Below are 16,564 nucleotides of genomic sequence, written 5' to 3'. Positions count from 1 at the left end.
TCTCATTGTCCAGTTCCCCATTCTCATATTTGCCCACATTACTCTACTTGAGACTGACTGCCATTCAAGAAGATTAGCCTCGTATTTTGTGTTGAATACTATGGCTACTCCTTCTTTTCCGTGATTGTCATTGCCTGAATATAACATTTTGTATTTATTGCTCAGAAAGATCTCACCAGTTTTGGTCTTTTTTGTTTCAATCAGCCCTATTATGTCGATCTGGTACTTATCTAATTCCTCAGCTAGCTCCATTTCTTTGCCGTTCAGGCTTCTTATGTTGATAGTACCGATCTTTAACTCTGGTGATGTTGAGTTGGGGTTTGTTTTCAGATTTGTTCCATTAGCTGACTTTTCGCTGTTTGCCCTGGTTCCCTGGCAAAAACAACGGGGGCCTTGTTTAACCGGGCGACACCCTAGCCGGCATGAAATTTTGTCATGTTGTAGCATCATTTTTTATTTTGGTTTAACCAGTAAGAATACAATTTGGTCAGCTAAATCCCAAATTGCCAGCCCATCCTCGTTCGTTCAGTATCAAAGTAGATACCCAACAGGGTGCACCACGAGAAGGTGAGGATTGGACATTAGGTCAGAAGCCCTAGTCGGTTCTCCGCATTCCTTTAAAGGCTATGTGGAGGTCTCCTCTCAGTTATACAGCTTTGACCCTTAAGCATCCCTTGGTTGATTCATAGGAGCAACATACAGGGTGTTCGGGATAAATTTGACATATTTATAATTAATTATATTTTTCCGTAAGTTACATGTATTAACACACACTTCTCTTCATTTAAAAGTTTGGACCCTTCTTCATTCATATACAAGATGTCAGAAAGGATGGATAGCTGGAACCCACCTGAATCATGGAAGAGAATAACTTGTATCATGATGATTCGTGCCCGCCATCAAAATAAGGATATTACGACTGCTGCCCAATGCTCCCTGAATACAGTAAAAACAATCAGGCATGAACTAGAGACTTGCAATGGTGACTACGAGGATGTAGCAAGAAGAAAGATCCCTAGCAGACGATCTGATTGCGTTCGTACAGCAGAATTCCTCGCAAATCTGCAGGAACAGGTGTTGAAGAACCCTGGCATTGGAATTTGGGCTTTGTTCGTGGAGTTGCTAACTAGTCAAGCCCTGGATAACAAGGGTAGCCAATGGTAGGCCGTATGTATGGCAGCAGGATTCGACCCCTTGCCACACCTCTGGGAAAAGTCAAAAATGGTTGTCTGAAAATTTCTACGACTTCACCAGTCCAAATGTTTGGCCTCCAAACTCCCCAGACCTTAACCCCATGGATTATTTTGTATGGGGCGCAGTTGAAAAAGACACCAATCGCACTTCCAGTAATACAAAAGCCCAGTTAATGGATAAAATTAAAACAGTTTTTGCGGCCCTTCCCAGGGAGACTGTAGCATCAGCTTGTTCGAGGTTCCGAAGCAGAATTGAAGCTGTGATCGATGCTAATGGTGGTTATTTTGAGTAAATCTTGTTGATAGTATTGTAATTAACTCTGCCTGTAATGTTTTTTTTGTCAATTCATTAAATTTAATAGATACAAAGAAGATTTTCTTTTTCCTTACGAAACTGTCAAATTTATCCCGAACACCCTGTATTTAAAACTATCATATGAACAAATGTAGCAAATATAATGGGCTTGGTCATAACTGAAAAGCATTGAGGGAGTGGATTGTCATAAAGCAAAGCATTGTAAGGTGGGGGTATTAAATGTGTATGCCTAGTGGGATTCATTTCCTGTTCTGTTGTTTAGATCTCCAAAAAGGACTACTTTTCTCCATTCTCTTTGTCAGCTGCCTGCTCTAATGGCACAATATAATATTGAAACTTGCTCAAATAACTACTTGAAATTGCCTTCCAATCAAGAAGTTCATCTTAACGTTGAATGCTAATATTACTCCTACCTTTCCTTGATTATTATTACTGAAATATAACATCCTATACTTGTTATTTAATATGATCTTACCTGTTTTTGTCTTCTTTGTCTTGGTAATGCCAATTATGCCCAGGTGGTACTTCTTCATTTCTTCTGTAAGTTAAATTTCCTTTCTATTAGTATTCTTTATGTTGGTGGTGCCTATCTTCCATTCTTTTCATGTTGGATTTGTTCTTCTACATGTTGAGTTAAGAGTTTGTTCCAGTAGCTGACTTTTCACTGTTCACCTGGTTGCCTGACTAAAAAATAACAGCAGAGGTGTTGTTTAACTGGGCAATGCCCCAGATGGCATGAAATCTCATCATCTTGTATCACCACGTATATTTCTGGTATAAGCCAATATGATTAGCTTATACAATTCAGAGTACAATTTGATCGGCTAAGTCCCAAATTGCCAGCTCATCCTTATTCATTCAGTACCCATTGGATACCTACTAATGGTGTAAACCAGGGGTGGCCAACCTATGGCGCATTGCATGATTAGAAGTGGTGCACTGTGAAAAAATTTAAAAAATGTTGTATACGATTTATATATATATATATATAAACACACAATTAACCTACTCTAGAGTGCGCACTTATTATACTTGTTTGATCTTGAAGCAACAGGCACTGGCAAATGCTGACATGCATCACCAGTTACGCAATCAGTTTACAGCTGACTCTCGTCATAACGTTCGATGAACTTCTGATTTGATGTGAGTGAACAATTCTGTGTTTTCGAACTTATATGTTTTTATTAACAGTTCTTTAAGTTTAAGATAAGATTTCTGTTTTCATGAAGGCTTAATATAGTTCTGTAAATTTAAAAATAATTTTTTTCATTTTCAACACGTATGTCAAGTTCTTGCCCACTCCCTTAATTTGCTGATACTGAAACCTGCAATTATTCGGTGTATTTGTATGTGTGTGTTTTTATGTTTTTTTTAATACAATATCTTTCCTTTTTATTTACATATAGTAGATTTATTCCTAAAATTTAACTGATCATCAGCAAAGCTTTCGTAATAAGGATGTTTGGGTTGTGTGTGTGTGATTGCCAGCTGATCGACTGTTTTATGGCAGGAAGCGATCTCGCATTTCATTGGACATAATATATTATGAGAGAGAGACGAAAACACTCTATGAAAAAATATATATATAATATTTTTAAACTTATAGAACTGCATTAGGCCTTCATGAAAACAGGAATCTTATCTTAAACTTGTAGAACTGTTTTTGAATGTTCATAATGTTTAAAACCATAAAATAATTTAAATACATTATTTAATAATAAGCTTTACTTTTTGAAATAATTTTTTTTACAGTCAGTTACCCATTACTTTGCAAAAGAAAATGAGCATAAGAAAAGCAGAACGTGATAGCAAATGCCAGTTTAATGATCTGTGGGAAAATTAGTTCTTATTTAAGCACTCTTTCAGATAATAGAAGACATGATCTTAACAGACACTATAGAAAACATCAAGCTGAATTAGAAGAAAAACTGAAGTTAGTTCCTGGGTCTGAGTTGCAGAAAGAATAGGTGGTTAAGAAAAAGGAAGAAATAAAAAAGAGACATAATATATTTGTGAAACGAAGTTATGAAAGTGTGGCAATGCTGGAGGCATCTTATAAAATTGCCTTTGTGTTGGCTAAAAAACACAAGCCTTTTTCTGATGGAGAGGAAGTTGTTAAGCCCTGTCTCGAAAAATTTGCAAGATGTCTTAGTGATAAAAATGTTGTAAGAAAAGTAAACCAAATTGCTCTGTCCAAGCAAACAATTACAAGATGCATCAAAGAACTTTCCCATTATGTTACTGAGCAATTAAAAGGCCATGTTCATGCTTGTGCTTTCTTTTCTTTAGCCTTGGACGAATCCGCTGACATATGTGATGTAGCCCAATTAAGCATTTTTATAAGAGGAATTGATGGTAATTTTAACATCTTTGAAGAACTTATCAGTCTTGAGTCACTTCATGGAAAAACCAGAGGGTCAGACATATTTGACAAAGTAAAGTCATGTCTAGAAAATCAACAACTAGATTCTAGTAAGCTCATCAGTGTGTGCACTGATGGAGCACAGTCAACGATAGGTAGAGTTTCTGGGACTGCAACTTTACTTGAAAGATTTTTAGGTCGTTCTCTACTAAAGTATCACTGTATTATACATGAAGAATCTCTGTGTGGAAAAACTCTAAATTTGAGACATGTTATGATACCAGTTGTAAAGTGTGTGAATAAAATTAGAGCAAGAGGGTTAAACAGAAGAGAATTCAGGAATATTGTGAACTGCTAGATATGGAATATGGTGATTTCATCCTTCATTGTGAGGTGCACTGGCTTTCTAAAGGACAAGTTCTCAGTAGATTTTGGAAGCTGAAAGAAAGTGTTCGTAATTTTCTGGAAGAGAAGAATGAGCTGCATGAGGAAAAAGCCCTGTTGTGTGATGAGAAATGGCTATATGATTTAGCATTTTTAGTTGATGTTACCAGCCACCTCAATTATCTAAATTTCAAACTGCAGGGCAAGGACAAATTGCTTCCTAGCTTAGTAAATGACATCAGTGCATTCAAAATGAAATTAAAACTGTTCATCTCCCAGTTAGAAAATGGGGATTTAAGTCAATTTCCACATTTAAAAGAACATAGTGAATCTGTTGAAAATAATGGCAACTTTACAGAATATACTGAGAAACTCAGATTATTACAAGAGTCCTTTAACATTCGTTTTAGTGACTTTGCCAAAGAAGGAGACTGCATACTTGCATTTATAAATCCCTTTTCACTTACTGAACAAAAAATCTTGACGATGCCTAGTAACATACAAATGGAACTTATTGATCTCAAAACCAATTCTTTATTGAAAATGAAATTTAATGAACTTCCATCACTCCCAGATGCTTTTGATATAATTAATTTCTGGCGATCGTTGCCCTGTGAACATTTTCCAGAACTGAGAAAATTTGCTGCTCAGAGTTATATCTGTCATTTTGGAACTACATACAGATGCGAACAAGCATTTTCATAAATGAAAATGATTAAAAACTGATTCAAATTTGAAAAACTATTTGATGCTTTCTGTAACTGATTTAACTCCAAACATTACAAGCTTAGCAAAAGCAAAGCAATTGCAAAAGTCAATATAATAATTAATGTTTATCTTGTCTTTATATGAAATCCTTTTATTTAAAACTGCTAAAAGTGTCTATATTACCATATATATAATAAATCATTTTATGCATAACTGTTAAATATATCCATATTACCATATTTTAAAAGTGCTGAAAAGTGGTATAAGTTTGTATGGCGCATCTTAACTAAAAAATGAAACAATTGACACATGAACTATAAAAGATTGGCCACCCCTGGTGTAAACAATGTAAAGGTGAGGATTGGACATCAGATCAGAAGCTCCAGTTGGTTCTCTGCATTCCTTAAAGGCAAGGAGGTCTCCTCCCAGTTATACAGATTAACTCTTAAGTGACCCCTCTATCATTTCCCATTGAAACTTCTTATGCAGCATTGAGTGTCATGCCAAAAATTCAGCATCTCTGAATTGCTTAGAGTGTGGAGATATCCTTTTCACCTTATCTAGCTTTGATCTGTTAAGTCCTCATGAAAAAATATAAGATAAAAACCATGGGGAAAAAACTCATAAAAATTAAGATGAAATTAAGTAAAAAAAAATTACATGAAATCAAAAATTTTAAGGAATAAGAAACGCAAATAAAAGAACATTACAAACTCTGGTGAAAAATGAACAAATTATTATTATTTATTTTTATTATTATTATTTTTTTTTTTTGAGAAATCAAGTTCCAATTATACTAATTTATAAGCTCAAATATAAATAAAGACAATGAGGACCAAAATCATAACAAGAGCCTTACCTTCTTTTGAAATGGAATGAACCTTCCTGGTAACATAACTACTGCTATTTTTATAAGGATTGTAATCAACTTCAGAACAAAATCTGTGACCATTACTATCCATAAGACCTCCCAAATATTGATTGGTGCTGAATAAGGAGGTATGAATATTAATCTAGAATAAATATCAAAAGAAAACAATAAAAACAATTCTATTTTGTGTTACATTTTTATAATTCAGTTACTGATCTCCCAAAATTCATTACATATAAAGCACTTAGTGTAATTATGCTTGAGTTTTGTATGGAGAAGTAATCTTAACACAGCAAATAATGTTATAATAAAGTCCTGTCTGAAGCTCAATAGATATAGTGCCATTCCAATAAAAACTGATTATAGTAAAATTATTTCTGTGGTCCTTATGAGTTTGCTATAGTGAGAAATAAGAATTTTCTGGCTATAAACAGAAATATATTTGTCCAATTTATTTTCACCTTGGGCCTATATAGCAAGCTGAAATAATTTAGACTGAAAATGAATCACACAATCTGGAAATTATTCAAATAGTGCAAATTATATGAACACATATCATTCCTGTTTATTAGCACAATGCATATTTTGCTTAATTTCAGTTATGTTATTCTCATGGACTTCTTAAGTAAATACTGCAGTTTTAGTCATGCATGATGCAATAAGTTTTGATGTGATGGCCTAAAGTCTTCAAAAGAAAGGGTAATAAATATCCATTATTTTACACTATGTAGACATAAAGACTTAAAATACAAACTATCAGCATGAAGGAATCCTGATAGTACACTATCTAAAAGATATAAACTTTGCCCAATTCAAAAGGGCAAAAATACAGAGCCTTGATGAATGCCTGCACTGAGGAAAATCTGAGACCATTGGGTAAATTACAGAGAGTGAAAGTCAGATGAATCGGGAACCACCCTAAGTTTTGACTTCTTATCCTTGAGGCTTGTTTTTCTGCATTTCAACTATCCAAACAATACAGTCATCCTCCTTGGTGACCTGAATATTCAGAACTTCAAATGGCATACTTTTCCAATTACAGGAACTAAGTTGGATGAGATGTTGAGGAATCTGCTATAAGCAATGAATAACTCTCCACTTTCCCAATGCTCCATCTTTTCTTGATCAGTTCCCCTTTCAAGTATCCACAAATCAACTGTTCTCTCAGGAACTTAGAATATAATCTGAAAGAAGTGTATTCCATAGGAGAGGAAACCCACAGAGCAAGCAGATTACTATTCTATCTTTATATGATTTCCACCCAAGAAAGGATGTAAAGTTATAGTACATTAGTGTGGATGGGCTAAGGATTATTTTTCTATTTTATTAATTTGATGTGTGTATAAACATATATATATATATATATATGTTAAAGATAAGCTATTTTTAAACTAGCTATCTTTAGGTATCTTTAACATTTATTATACCCAAGGTAAAATACTTTCTACACACACACACACACACACACACACATATTTATATTTTTGACAGGGTCCAGAAATCTCGCTCTAGACACCAAACACTAACTTTTTTGAAGCCACTTCAGGTTTCCAATAAGTACGAGACAGTGGTCTCACACCAGGCAATAAAATTCATCTCACACCTAAAGAATTAAAAAAAGTACGGCAAGAATCTAAAAAAGAACTCAAACTCCAAACCACAACTTCCTACTGACACAGTAGTCAACCTTTCGTCAATTAGTTTGAAACCTGAAGCACTCGACGCTCTTTCAAGTGGCCACAACTTCGCCACTGCACCTAGAAGAATACTTGCTGAAGACATTATGATACAAATTGAACGCAGATACGATACCTTCCAAACCACGTCGCCAACGATATTAGACTGGATGTGGCTTGTGTTCTGACCAAAGCAAAACCACCAAAAACCAACATGCCCAATAAGGAAATTAAATCTCTACAAGAATTAAAGAAAAACAAGGAAATAATAATCACCAAAGTGGATAAAGGGAATGCCACAGTATTGCTTAACCAAAAGGATTACACAGGTAAGCTGAAAGCTCTATTGTTAGATCAGGCTACTTACCTCTCTATCGAGTACAATCCCACCAACTCACAAATTAGAAAACTCCACAGGCTCCTTAAGAAGGGCACATCTTGGCCTGTGGAAATCACTAACAAATTAAAACCATTTAACTCCATACCCCCCCCCCTGTATTTATGGACTCCCAAAAATACATAAGGAAAATGTGCCATTATGTCCGATAGCGGATGGCATTGATTCCCCCACATACAAACTAGCTAAACATTTGGCCAAAGCTCTCTCACACTATACTGGCAACACACCTTCACACACAAAAAATTCAGCCCACTTCAAAGCCAGCATAGAAAACTGACATAATGGTCAGTTTTGATGTCTCCTCCTTATTCACAAATGTCCCACTCAAAGAATCCTTAGAGCTAATCCAAGTTAAGTTTCTTCCCAATATCACAGCCCTATTTCAGTTCATAATGAACTCGGGCTATTTTGTTTGGCAAGGAAAATTCTACGAACAAATAGAGGGGACAGCCATGGGTTCTCCACTCTCCCCACCCTAGGCCAACTTTTATATGGAGACTTTTGAAGAGAAAGCCTTAAACTCTGCCCCACAAAAACCAATCATATGGCTTCGCTATTTCGTCACATGGCTCCGATGCACTCCTCTCCTTCCTAACACACTTAAACAACCAACACACCAGAATCAAGTTCACCCTGGAAGAGGAAAATAACAACTGCCTTCCTTTCTTAGACACACTAGTTACCCGTCAGCCTGATAGAACCTTGGTTTTGTCAGTTTATAGAAAACCCACCCATACAGGCAGTTACATTCACCCCCCCCCCCCACAACACAATATAGTCATTAAGACACTACACAACAGCTAAACTTATCTGTCATTTTGAACAGATAAGCTAAACTTATCTGTTCAAATGACACTGCCCTAACCACAGAACTAAACCACATTCTCAGCCAATGGCTATCCCCCCCCCCAAAAAAAATCCAAAAAATATTGAAACCAATAAACCACAACCCCCCCCTTCACAACAAGGATTACTCTAAATCCATCACTATTCCCTATATCCGAGGCACCTCGGAAAAAATTACAAAAATCCAAAAAAACATGATAACTTCTTGTTACAGACCATATAAAAAATTGGCATCCCTTATCTGCTCCACTAAAGACCAACCTCCCCCCCCCCCCCCCAGACCTACCTGGTGTATACTAGGTCCCTTGCAGCTGTAAGCTGTCCTACTTTGGCCAAATAGGCAGGACAGCTGATATCAGAATTTCAGAACACAAGGACTACATCCGGTTTCACCAATACAGCCACTCTAGTCTTGCAGACCATGCGCTGGATATCCGCCATAGAATACGGTGGAAGAAAGCCACGATAATACACCATAGTAAATTTAAATACGAAAGGCTATTCATGGAATCAGCTTCAGCCCTAAGAAACAATCCAAACCTCAACAAATTTGGTTGCATGAGACTGCCCCAAATTTGGGAAACCTACATCAGAAGACCTTCAGCCCAATCGGTCAAGAATACCAACAATGCCTGCTAAGGGGCACCATCAGGACTTTTAGGAGAAAGAATAGCTTCCTGCTTCGTCCTCATTTGCTATGTGTTGTTCTTGCGTGCACGTGTCTTGTTTTTTAAGTTCCTGTGAAAATGGCAACGTGACGTTGCCAAAATATTGGAAGTGTATTAAAATTTATTTTAATGTATATTCTATTGTACGTTGTAATTTCCTTAAGCTATTTAGTAAAAATGTAATAAAAATCACTACATATTAATAGCAGGAGCCCTTAATGCTAGAGTTGAAAATAATCCAATCCCAAATGTCTTAGGAAAATATTTAGAAATTTGCATGAATAACAATGTCAAGAACTATTAGACTTCTGTAGTTTCAATAATTTTAAAATAACTAATACTTTTTTTTTAATAAAAGAATATAAATAAACATACTTGGAATGGCAGAGGAACATGATCTATCATTGATTATAAAAATAGTAAGCAGAAACTAACTCCATGTGTAAGAGATGTACATGTTTACAGAGGAAATGAAATTTTTTCAGATTATTACTTAGTAGTTTTTAAAATAGAAATATTAACAAAATGGGAAAAGGAAGTAAACAGGAAAAACAAGAAATAGAACAAGTATACAAAGTATATCTGTTATAAGAAGAAAGCATTACAATGCTATATTAATCATATTAACAGATTACCTAAAAGAAGCCAAAATCAATGAAGATATAGAAGAATGGAAAACTTGGATAAAGATAATTCATGAAGGATCATCTGAAGTACTTGGAAAAATAAAATATTAAAAAGAAAAACATTCAAAATTTGGAACACAGATATAGAAAATGGAACAAAAGAAAAACAAGTGGTATAGAAATCATTCCTTCAAACACATACAATGGAAACAGAAGAAATATACAAAAACAAAAGAAAAATACCTAAAATCATACTACAGAAAGCTCACCAAGATTCTTGGGACAGATTTATTAATAAAATAGAAGACATGCATTGAAGACGAAATCCAATCTACAAAATATCAAGGAAATTAAACAATAAAAAAAGAGATACAGCACAAATCAACATAATACAAGAGAAACAGTTATTAGAATTTATGGTATGACCCAAATCTGATAACAAAAAATAATAATGAAGAATACAGTACTGTTATATGAAGGGGATCTGGAACAAAAATGATATTAAAGCAACTGATATAACCACAAGAAGAACATATGAAGATATAAGAATATAAGAACATAAATTACCTTCAGAACTCTGCTTCTAGTATATTCTTTCTTGTGATTATATCAGTTACTTTAACATCATTTTTGTTCCAGGTGTTAATCAGAACTTTCCAGACCCCCCCCCCCCTTCACCATCATAATACCAATTAGATTAGAACTAAAAGAAGCAATAAAGGTATCAAAAAATAGAAAATCAACCAGATTAGATGGCATAAATCCAGACCTTTGGAACTATGGTGGAAAATACTGACATCAGATTTTTAAAATGATTAAATAACTGTCGGAGGAAATATGAGATTCCATCAAATTGGTCAAAAGCTAAGATTATATCTATATTTAAGAAAGGAGACAGAGATGATTGTGGAATCCTTTCTTTTAGTGTTACACGGTGATCAGCATTCGTTTTTGAAATTATGGATTCTACAACCATGTTAGAATAACTCTTTTTATTATCCCGACGTTTTGATCTTCACACCAAGATCATCATCAGGAGCATACATAAATATACAAGACAAGCTGCATTACATTTCAAACCGTAAGCTAGAGAAACAGTGATTTGATCACATACTACTCACTGGCATCACCTCTAGTGAGGGGAAAAAAAAAAATCAAGCTAATTTAATTTTTGATTACATGAATAAACATTCTTGCTTACAGATGGTTTTCCTTCCAGTAACAGTGATGTCCTATTTCTATTATTACAATTGTTATTTTTGATTTTGAATTGTTATATTTGATTGCTCCTGGTCTGAAAACCAGGAGCAATCTCTTGAAAATAGTAACATGGAATGTCAGAACACTCTACGAGGCAGGCAAATTAGATAACCTACTCCAGGAATTAGAAGTGATGAAGGCCGATATTGCAGGTATCAGTGAAGTGAGGTGGACAGATACAGGCATAATAAGAAGAAAAAAATCATATGCTAATCTACTTTGGCAGTGACTTACACCTTAATGGAGTAGTGCTAAGTAATAGAATTGCAAAATCTCTACAGGGATATGTTGTCCATTTGCCCATAAATGACAGAATCATAACAGCCAAAATAACTGCACAACCATTCAACCTGTATATTATCCAAGCATGTGCACCAACCCAAGATCACCCAGATGAAGAGTTGGAACAATTTTATGAAGACATCCAAACTGCAATCTCCAGTGCTAAGTCAGATGATGTTATTATAATGATGAGCGACCTAAATGCAAAAGTGGGCTCAGAAAAAATCTCATTTTGCATGGAAACCAAGGGCTTGGAATCAGAAATGAAAGAGGTGAAAGATTAATTCAATTCTGTGAAACCAATGACCTAATAATTGCCAACACACTGTTTAAATCTCCCAGAAGACTATATACCTGGAAAAGCCCTGGGGACATCTATAGAAACCAAATTGACTATATAATAATAAGCAAAAGATTCCTAAATGCAATAACACAAACAAAAACATATCCTGGAGCAGACATAGGATCGGACCACAACCCAGTGATTGCAAAAATCAAAATAAAACTTAAGATACCAAGCGAACCATTCATAAGAGAAACTTATAATTCAGACTCACTTAACAATCAAGAAGTTAAAGACTGCTTTATAAAAGAATTCACAAAATCCCTTAACAAGTCTGACACCACAACTCACACAGAAAATAGAACACCAATTGATGAAATTAGCATGAACTGGCAAACATTCAAGAATAGCATCAATGAAGCAGCCAAAAATACACTCCCACAATTAAAAAGGAAAAGGAATAAACCCTGGATGAATGAAAAAATACTAACGTTGATGGAACAAAGAAAACAGTTAAAGAACAAACCTGAATATAAAAGCATGAATAGAGAAATAAAAAAAGACTGCAGGAAAGCCAAAGAGGAATGGATTAAATATAAATGTATAGATATAGAAAACCTTGATAGAAAACACAGAAGCAGAGAAATGACAAGCAGGACAAATACAGCAAACCATGCAAGTGTCATTAGAGACTCAAGAGACCATATTCTAATGGATAAAAAAGAAATCATGGAAAGATGGATTGAATACACAAGGAAATTATATGAACAACAAAGAAATGATATTCCTGAACAGACCGATTTAGAAGGACCATCCATTTTACTCTATGAAGTTGAAAATGCCGTCAGAAAACTAAAACCACATAAAGCTGCAGGAATAGATAACATCTTGGCAGAATGGTTGAGGGCTCTCGATGAAGTAGGACTGAAATTTCTAACAAAATTATGCAATAAAATATACGAGACTGAATTTCTACCCAAAGATATTAATCACTCAATTTTCGTTCCAATTCCAAAAAAAACAAAAGCTACAAGATGTGAAGAGTTCAGGACAATCAGCCTCATCAGTCAAGTTTCAAAAGTCTTCCTATATGTTATTCTTGAAAGAAATAAAAAAAAAAAAATAAACATAGATATAAATGATACACAAAGTGGCTTCAAGGAAAATGTAGGTACAAGAGAAGGTATTTTCAACGTCAGAACTATCATAGAAAGATATCTAGAAAAACAAAAAGATATGTATCTCTGCTTTATAGATTACAAAAAGGCATTCGACAATGTCCAACATGAACAATTAATTGAAATCCTTTCAAAAATAGGCATGGATGGAAAAGACATTAGGCTATTAACTAATCTTTACTGGGAACAGACTGCATCTTTGAGAATAAATAGAGAGACCTCAGAAGAATTCCCAGTTCAGAAAGGTGTGAGACAAGGCTGCGTCTTTTCTCCGATTCTCTTTAACCTGTACACAGAAGAAATATTTAATAAAATTAGTAAATTAAAGGAATCACTGTAGGGGGAAGAAATATTAATAACCTAAGATATACAGATGACACAGTTCTTCTAGCTGAAAACAAATATGACCTCAAAACTCTTATAGATGAAACCCTCAAGTATAGCGAACAGTATGGCCTTAGTTTCCACTTTAAAAAGACAAAAATCATGATAATTTCAAGAGAAAAGAAAATACCAAAAATATGCATCAATATAAAAGGAAATAAATTAGGGCAGGTGCAAAAATACATATACCTCGGACACTTGATCAGAAAATGGCAGGACAGAAGATGAAATTAGAAAAAGGATTGAAATTGCAAGGTCAACTTTCAACAGGATTAAAAATCTACTAACATCTAGATTATTAAATCTGAAAACAAGACTAAGAATCTCCAAATGCTATATATGGTCTACATTATAATATGGAGTAGATGTCTCTACTCCATATTATATGGAGTAGAGACATCTCCAATCTGAGTGTGAAAAAACTGGAGGCCTTTGAAATGTGGATGCTGCAAAGAATTATGAGAATATCATGGAAAGACAAAAAGACAAATGAAGAGGTACTAGAGATGGCAGGCATAAACAGGAGCCCGATGAAAGAAATTAAAAAGAGAAAAGTCAGATATTTTGAACATATTCTGAGACATAACTGCCTACAAAGGACACTTCTCGAAGGAACTGTTGAGGGAAAGAGAGGAAGATAAAGACTGGAGTAGATGAAAAATATAGAATATCTCTCATATAAGGAATGCAGCAGAGAGGTGCAGAATAGGACATGGTGGAGACACTTGGTAGTCAATCTCTTGGAGGGAGAAGACACCTGACAGGACAAGATTTTTGATTTAAAAAAAAAAAATATATATATATTTATAAATTACAACATGAATAAACTTTCTCATAGATTCCCCCCCCCCCTTAACAGTGATGTCCTATTTTTCAGTATTAAAGTTATTATGGATTTAAGATCCTGGATTTTCTAGTCCTGTTTATAGTTGTTCTTAGAGAGGAAGGATTCGTGGGACGAATATATGCCTTGCATATGTATGGGATTTTTAGACCATCATTATTGTTTAGATTGGGGGTGGTTGATAATGATCTCACAAGTTTCCTTAAATTTGTGTTCATACCATGTTTTGGTGTGATGTAGACAACTAGTGCTTTTACAGTCAATTCTATGTAAGGTGTTCAGAGCATGATCAGAAAGGTCAGCTTCACCATAATTATTATATTTGATGTGTTGTTTATGTTCTTTTTGTCTGATCGGAATTGTGCGTCCTGTTTCTCCTATGTATGGTATGTTGCAGGTGCAGTAAATATGGTATACTCCATGGTGGACCAGCGGAGGGAGAGGGTCTTTGGATGAGTTGAGTAAGCTTTTTAATTTTGCAAGAGGTGTAAAGGTGGCTTCTTTGAGGTTGTATTTTTGTAGTACTGTTTATTTTGTCTGATGTCCCTTTAATGTAGGGAATGGTAATAGTTTTACTGTAGTCTAGTTTGTCTTTGTTTTTTATTGAAGTCTTGTAGAGAATTTTGTTAATAGTGTTTTGGCTGTATCCATTTTTTTGAAAAGTATTACTGATCACTTTAAATTCATTTTTCAGTGCCTGTTCACTGGAGCAGATCTTCAGAGCTCTGTTTTTTAGGGTATTGATGACACCCAGTTTTTGTGTTGGGTGGTGGTAGGAGTTTATGTGTATATATTGGCCAGTATGTGTCGGTTTCTAGTAAACAGTGAAGGAAAGATTTTCCGAAAGATGAACCGTTTAGGTGGCTAAGGAAAGTGTCTAGTGGCCATGAGACCAAATCGCGAAAACATCGTCAACGTATCTGAGCCAAACTTTGGGTTTTAAAGGGGAGGAACCTTGAGCAAGTTGTTCAAAATGTTCCATATAAAAATTAGCAATGGGGGGGGGGGGATAATGGAGAGCCCATGGCTGTGCCTTCTTTTTGTAGGTAGAAAACATTTTGCCATACAAAATAACCAGAATGCAATACATGCGCAAAGATGGAGGAAATGAAACAATCTGTTCTTTTACAGAACAAATTTGTTCTGTAAAAGAAGAATTGTGTCATTGATTGGGACATTTAAAGAGGGCAGAGACGTCAAAAATGACTAATAGATCATCTTTTTCTAATGTAATGTCTTTGATGATGTTTATGAAGTGTTGTGTGTTTTTGATATAGGAGGGGGAATGACCTACCAACTGCTTGAGTGTTGCGGCTAATTTTTTTTGGCTAAGTGATAAGTCGGGCTATAAATTCCGACTATAGGCCTTAACGGTGTGTTTTCTTTGTGAATTTTCGGCAGCCCGTAAATTCTCGGGGAACGAGCTTAGTGTGGAAATATTTTTTGACCATATCTTCAGGCCATGCGGTAATTGATTTAAGTAGATTCTCTGTTTTCTTTTTGATTCTATTAGTTGGGTTATAGTTAACTAATTTGTATGTGTTATTGTCCGAGACCAGCAGATTCATTTTTTTCACATAAGTGGTTCGGTTTAAGATAACGATGGCACTTCCTTTATCTGCTCTAGTTATTAAGATGTTCGGATTTGACTTTAGTGATTTTATCACTGTTATTTCGTGTTGAGTTCGGTTGCTTGTTATTGTTTTGTTATGATTTAAAATGCTAGCAGTTTCTAAACATATTTTTTCTGCTATGTTATTTGGGATGAATCTTAGGCCTCTTTCAATATTACAAATACTAAATCACTTAAGGAATTGACAACGTAGATACAAATATAAATTAAATTACACTTTAATAAATATTTCCAATATTTCGGCAACGTCACATTGCCATCTTCAAAAGGAATTTACAAAAAAAGGCACATGCACGTAGGCACTACATCACATTAAATGAGAATGAAGCTACTGTTCTCCTATAAGTCCTGATGGTGCCCCCTAGTGGGTTAAGTAGGTGTTCTTGACCGTTGGGCTGAAGATCTGTTGATGTAAGCCTCCCAAATTTGGGGCAGTCTCATACAACCAAATTTGTTGAGGTTTGGAGAGTTTCTTAGGACTGAGACTGATTCCATAAAGTCTTTCGAATTTGTATTTGCTATAGTGTATTACTGTAGCTTTCTTCCACCGTATTCTGTGGCATGTATCCAGAGCATGGTCTGCAAGACCAGAATGGTTGTACTTGTGAAAATGGATGTAGTGCTCCTTGTGTTCCGAAATTCTGATATTC

At 35.0% G+C, this 16,564-nt stretch overlaps 1 protein-coding gene across 1 annotated transcript in view; it reads right to left on the bottom strand.

The window, feature by feature from the left end:
- The window catches only part of LOC150097919 (RING finger and transmembrane domain-containing protein 2-like), a 159,659-nt gene that overhangs the window by 59,889 nt on the left and 83,206 nt on the right, over positions 1–16,564 (bottom strand). The window contains exon 6 of the mRNA XM_090405935.1: positions 5,823–5,976. Within this exon, the coding sequence (XP_090262061.1) occupies positions 5,823–5,976 (154 nt within the window). The remainder of the gene's footprint in view (positions 1–5,822; positions 5,977–16,564) is intronic.

The sequence above is a fragment of the Typopeltis vanoorti genome, chromosome 16 (assembly GCF_054136105.1).
Source record: "Typopeltis vanoorti isolate ZY-2024b chromosome 16, IOZ_Tvanoo_1.0, whole genome shotgun sequence".
NCBI lineage: Eukaryota > Metazoa > Arthropoda > Arachnida > Uropygi > Thelyphonidae > Typopeltis > Typopeltis vanoorti.
Note: the sequence above shows the minus strand (reverse complement) of the source record. Positions and strands in the feature narration are given on the sequence as shown.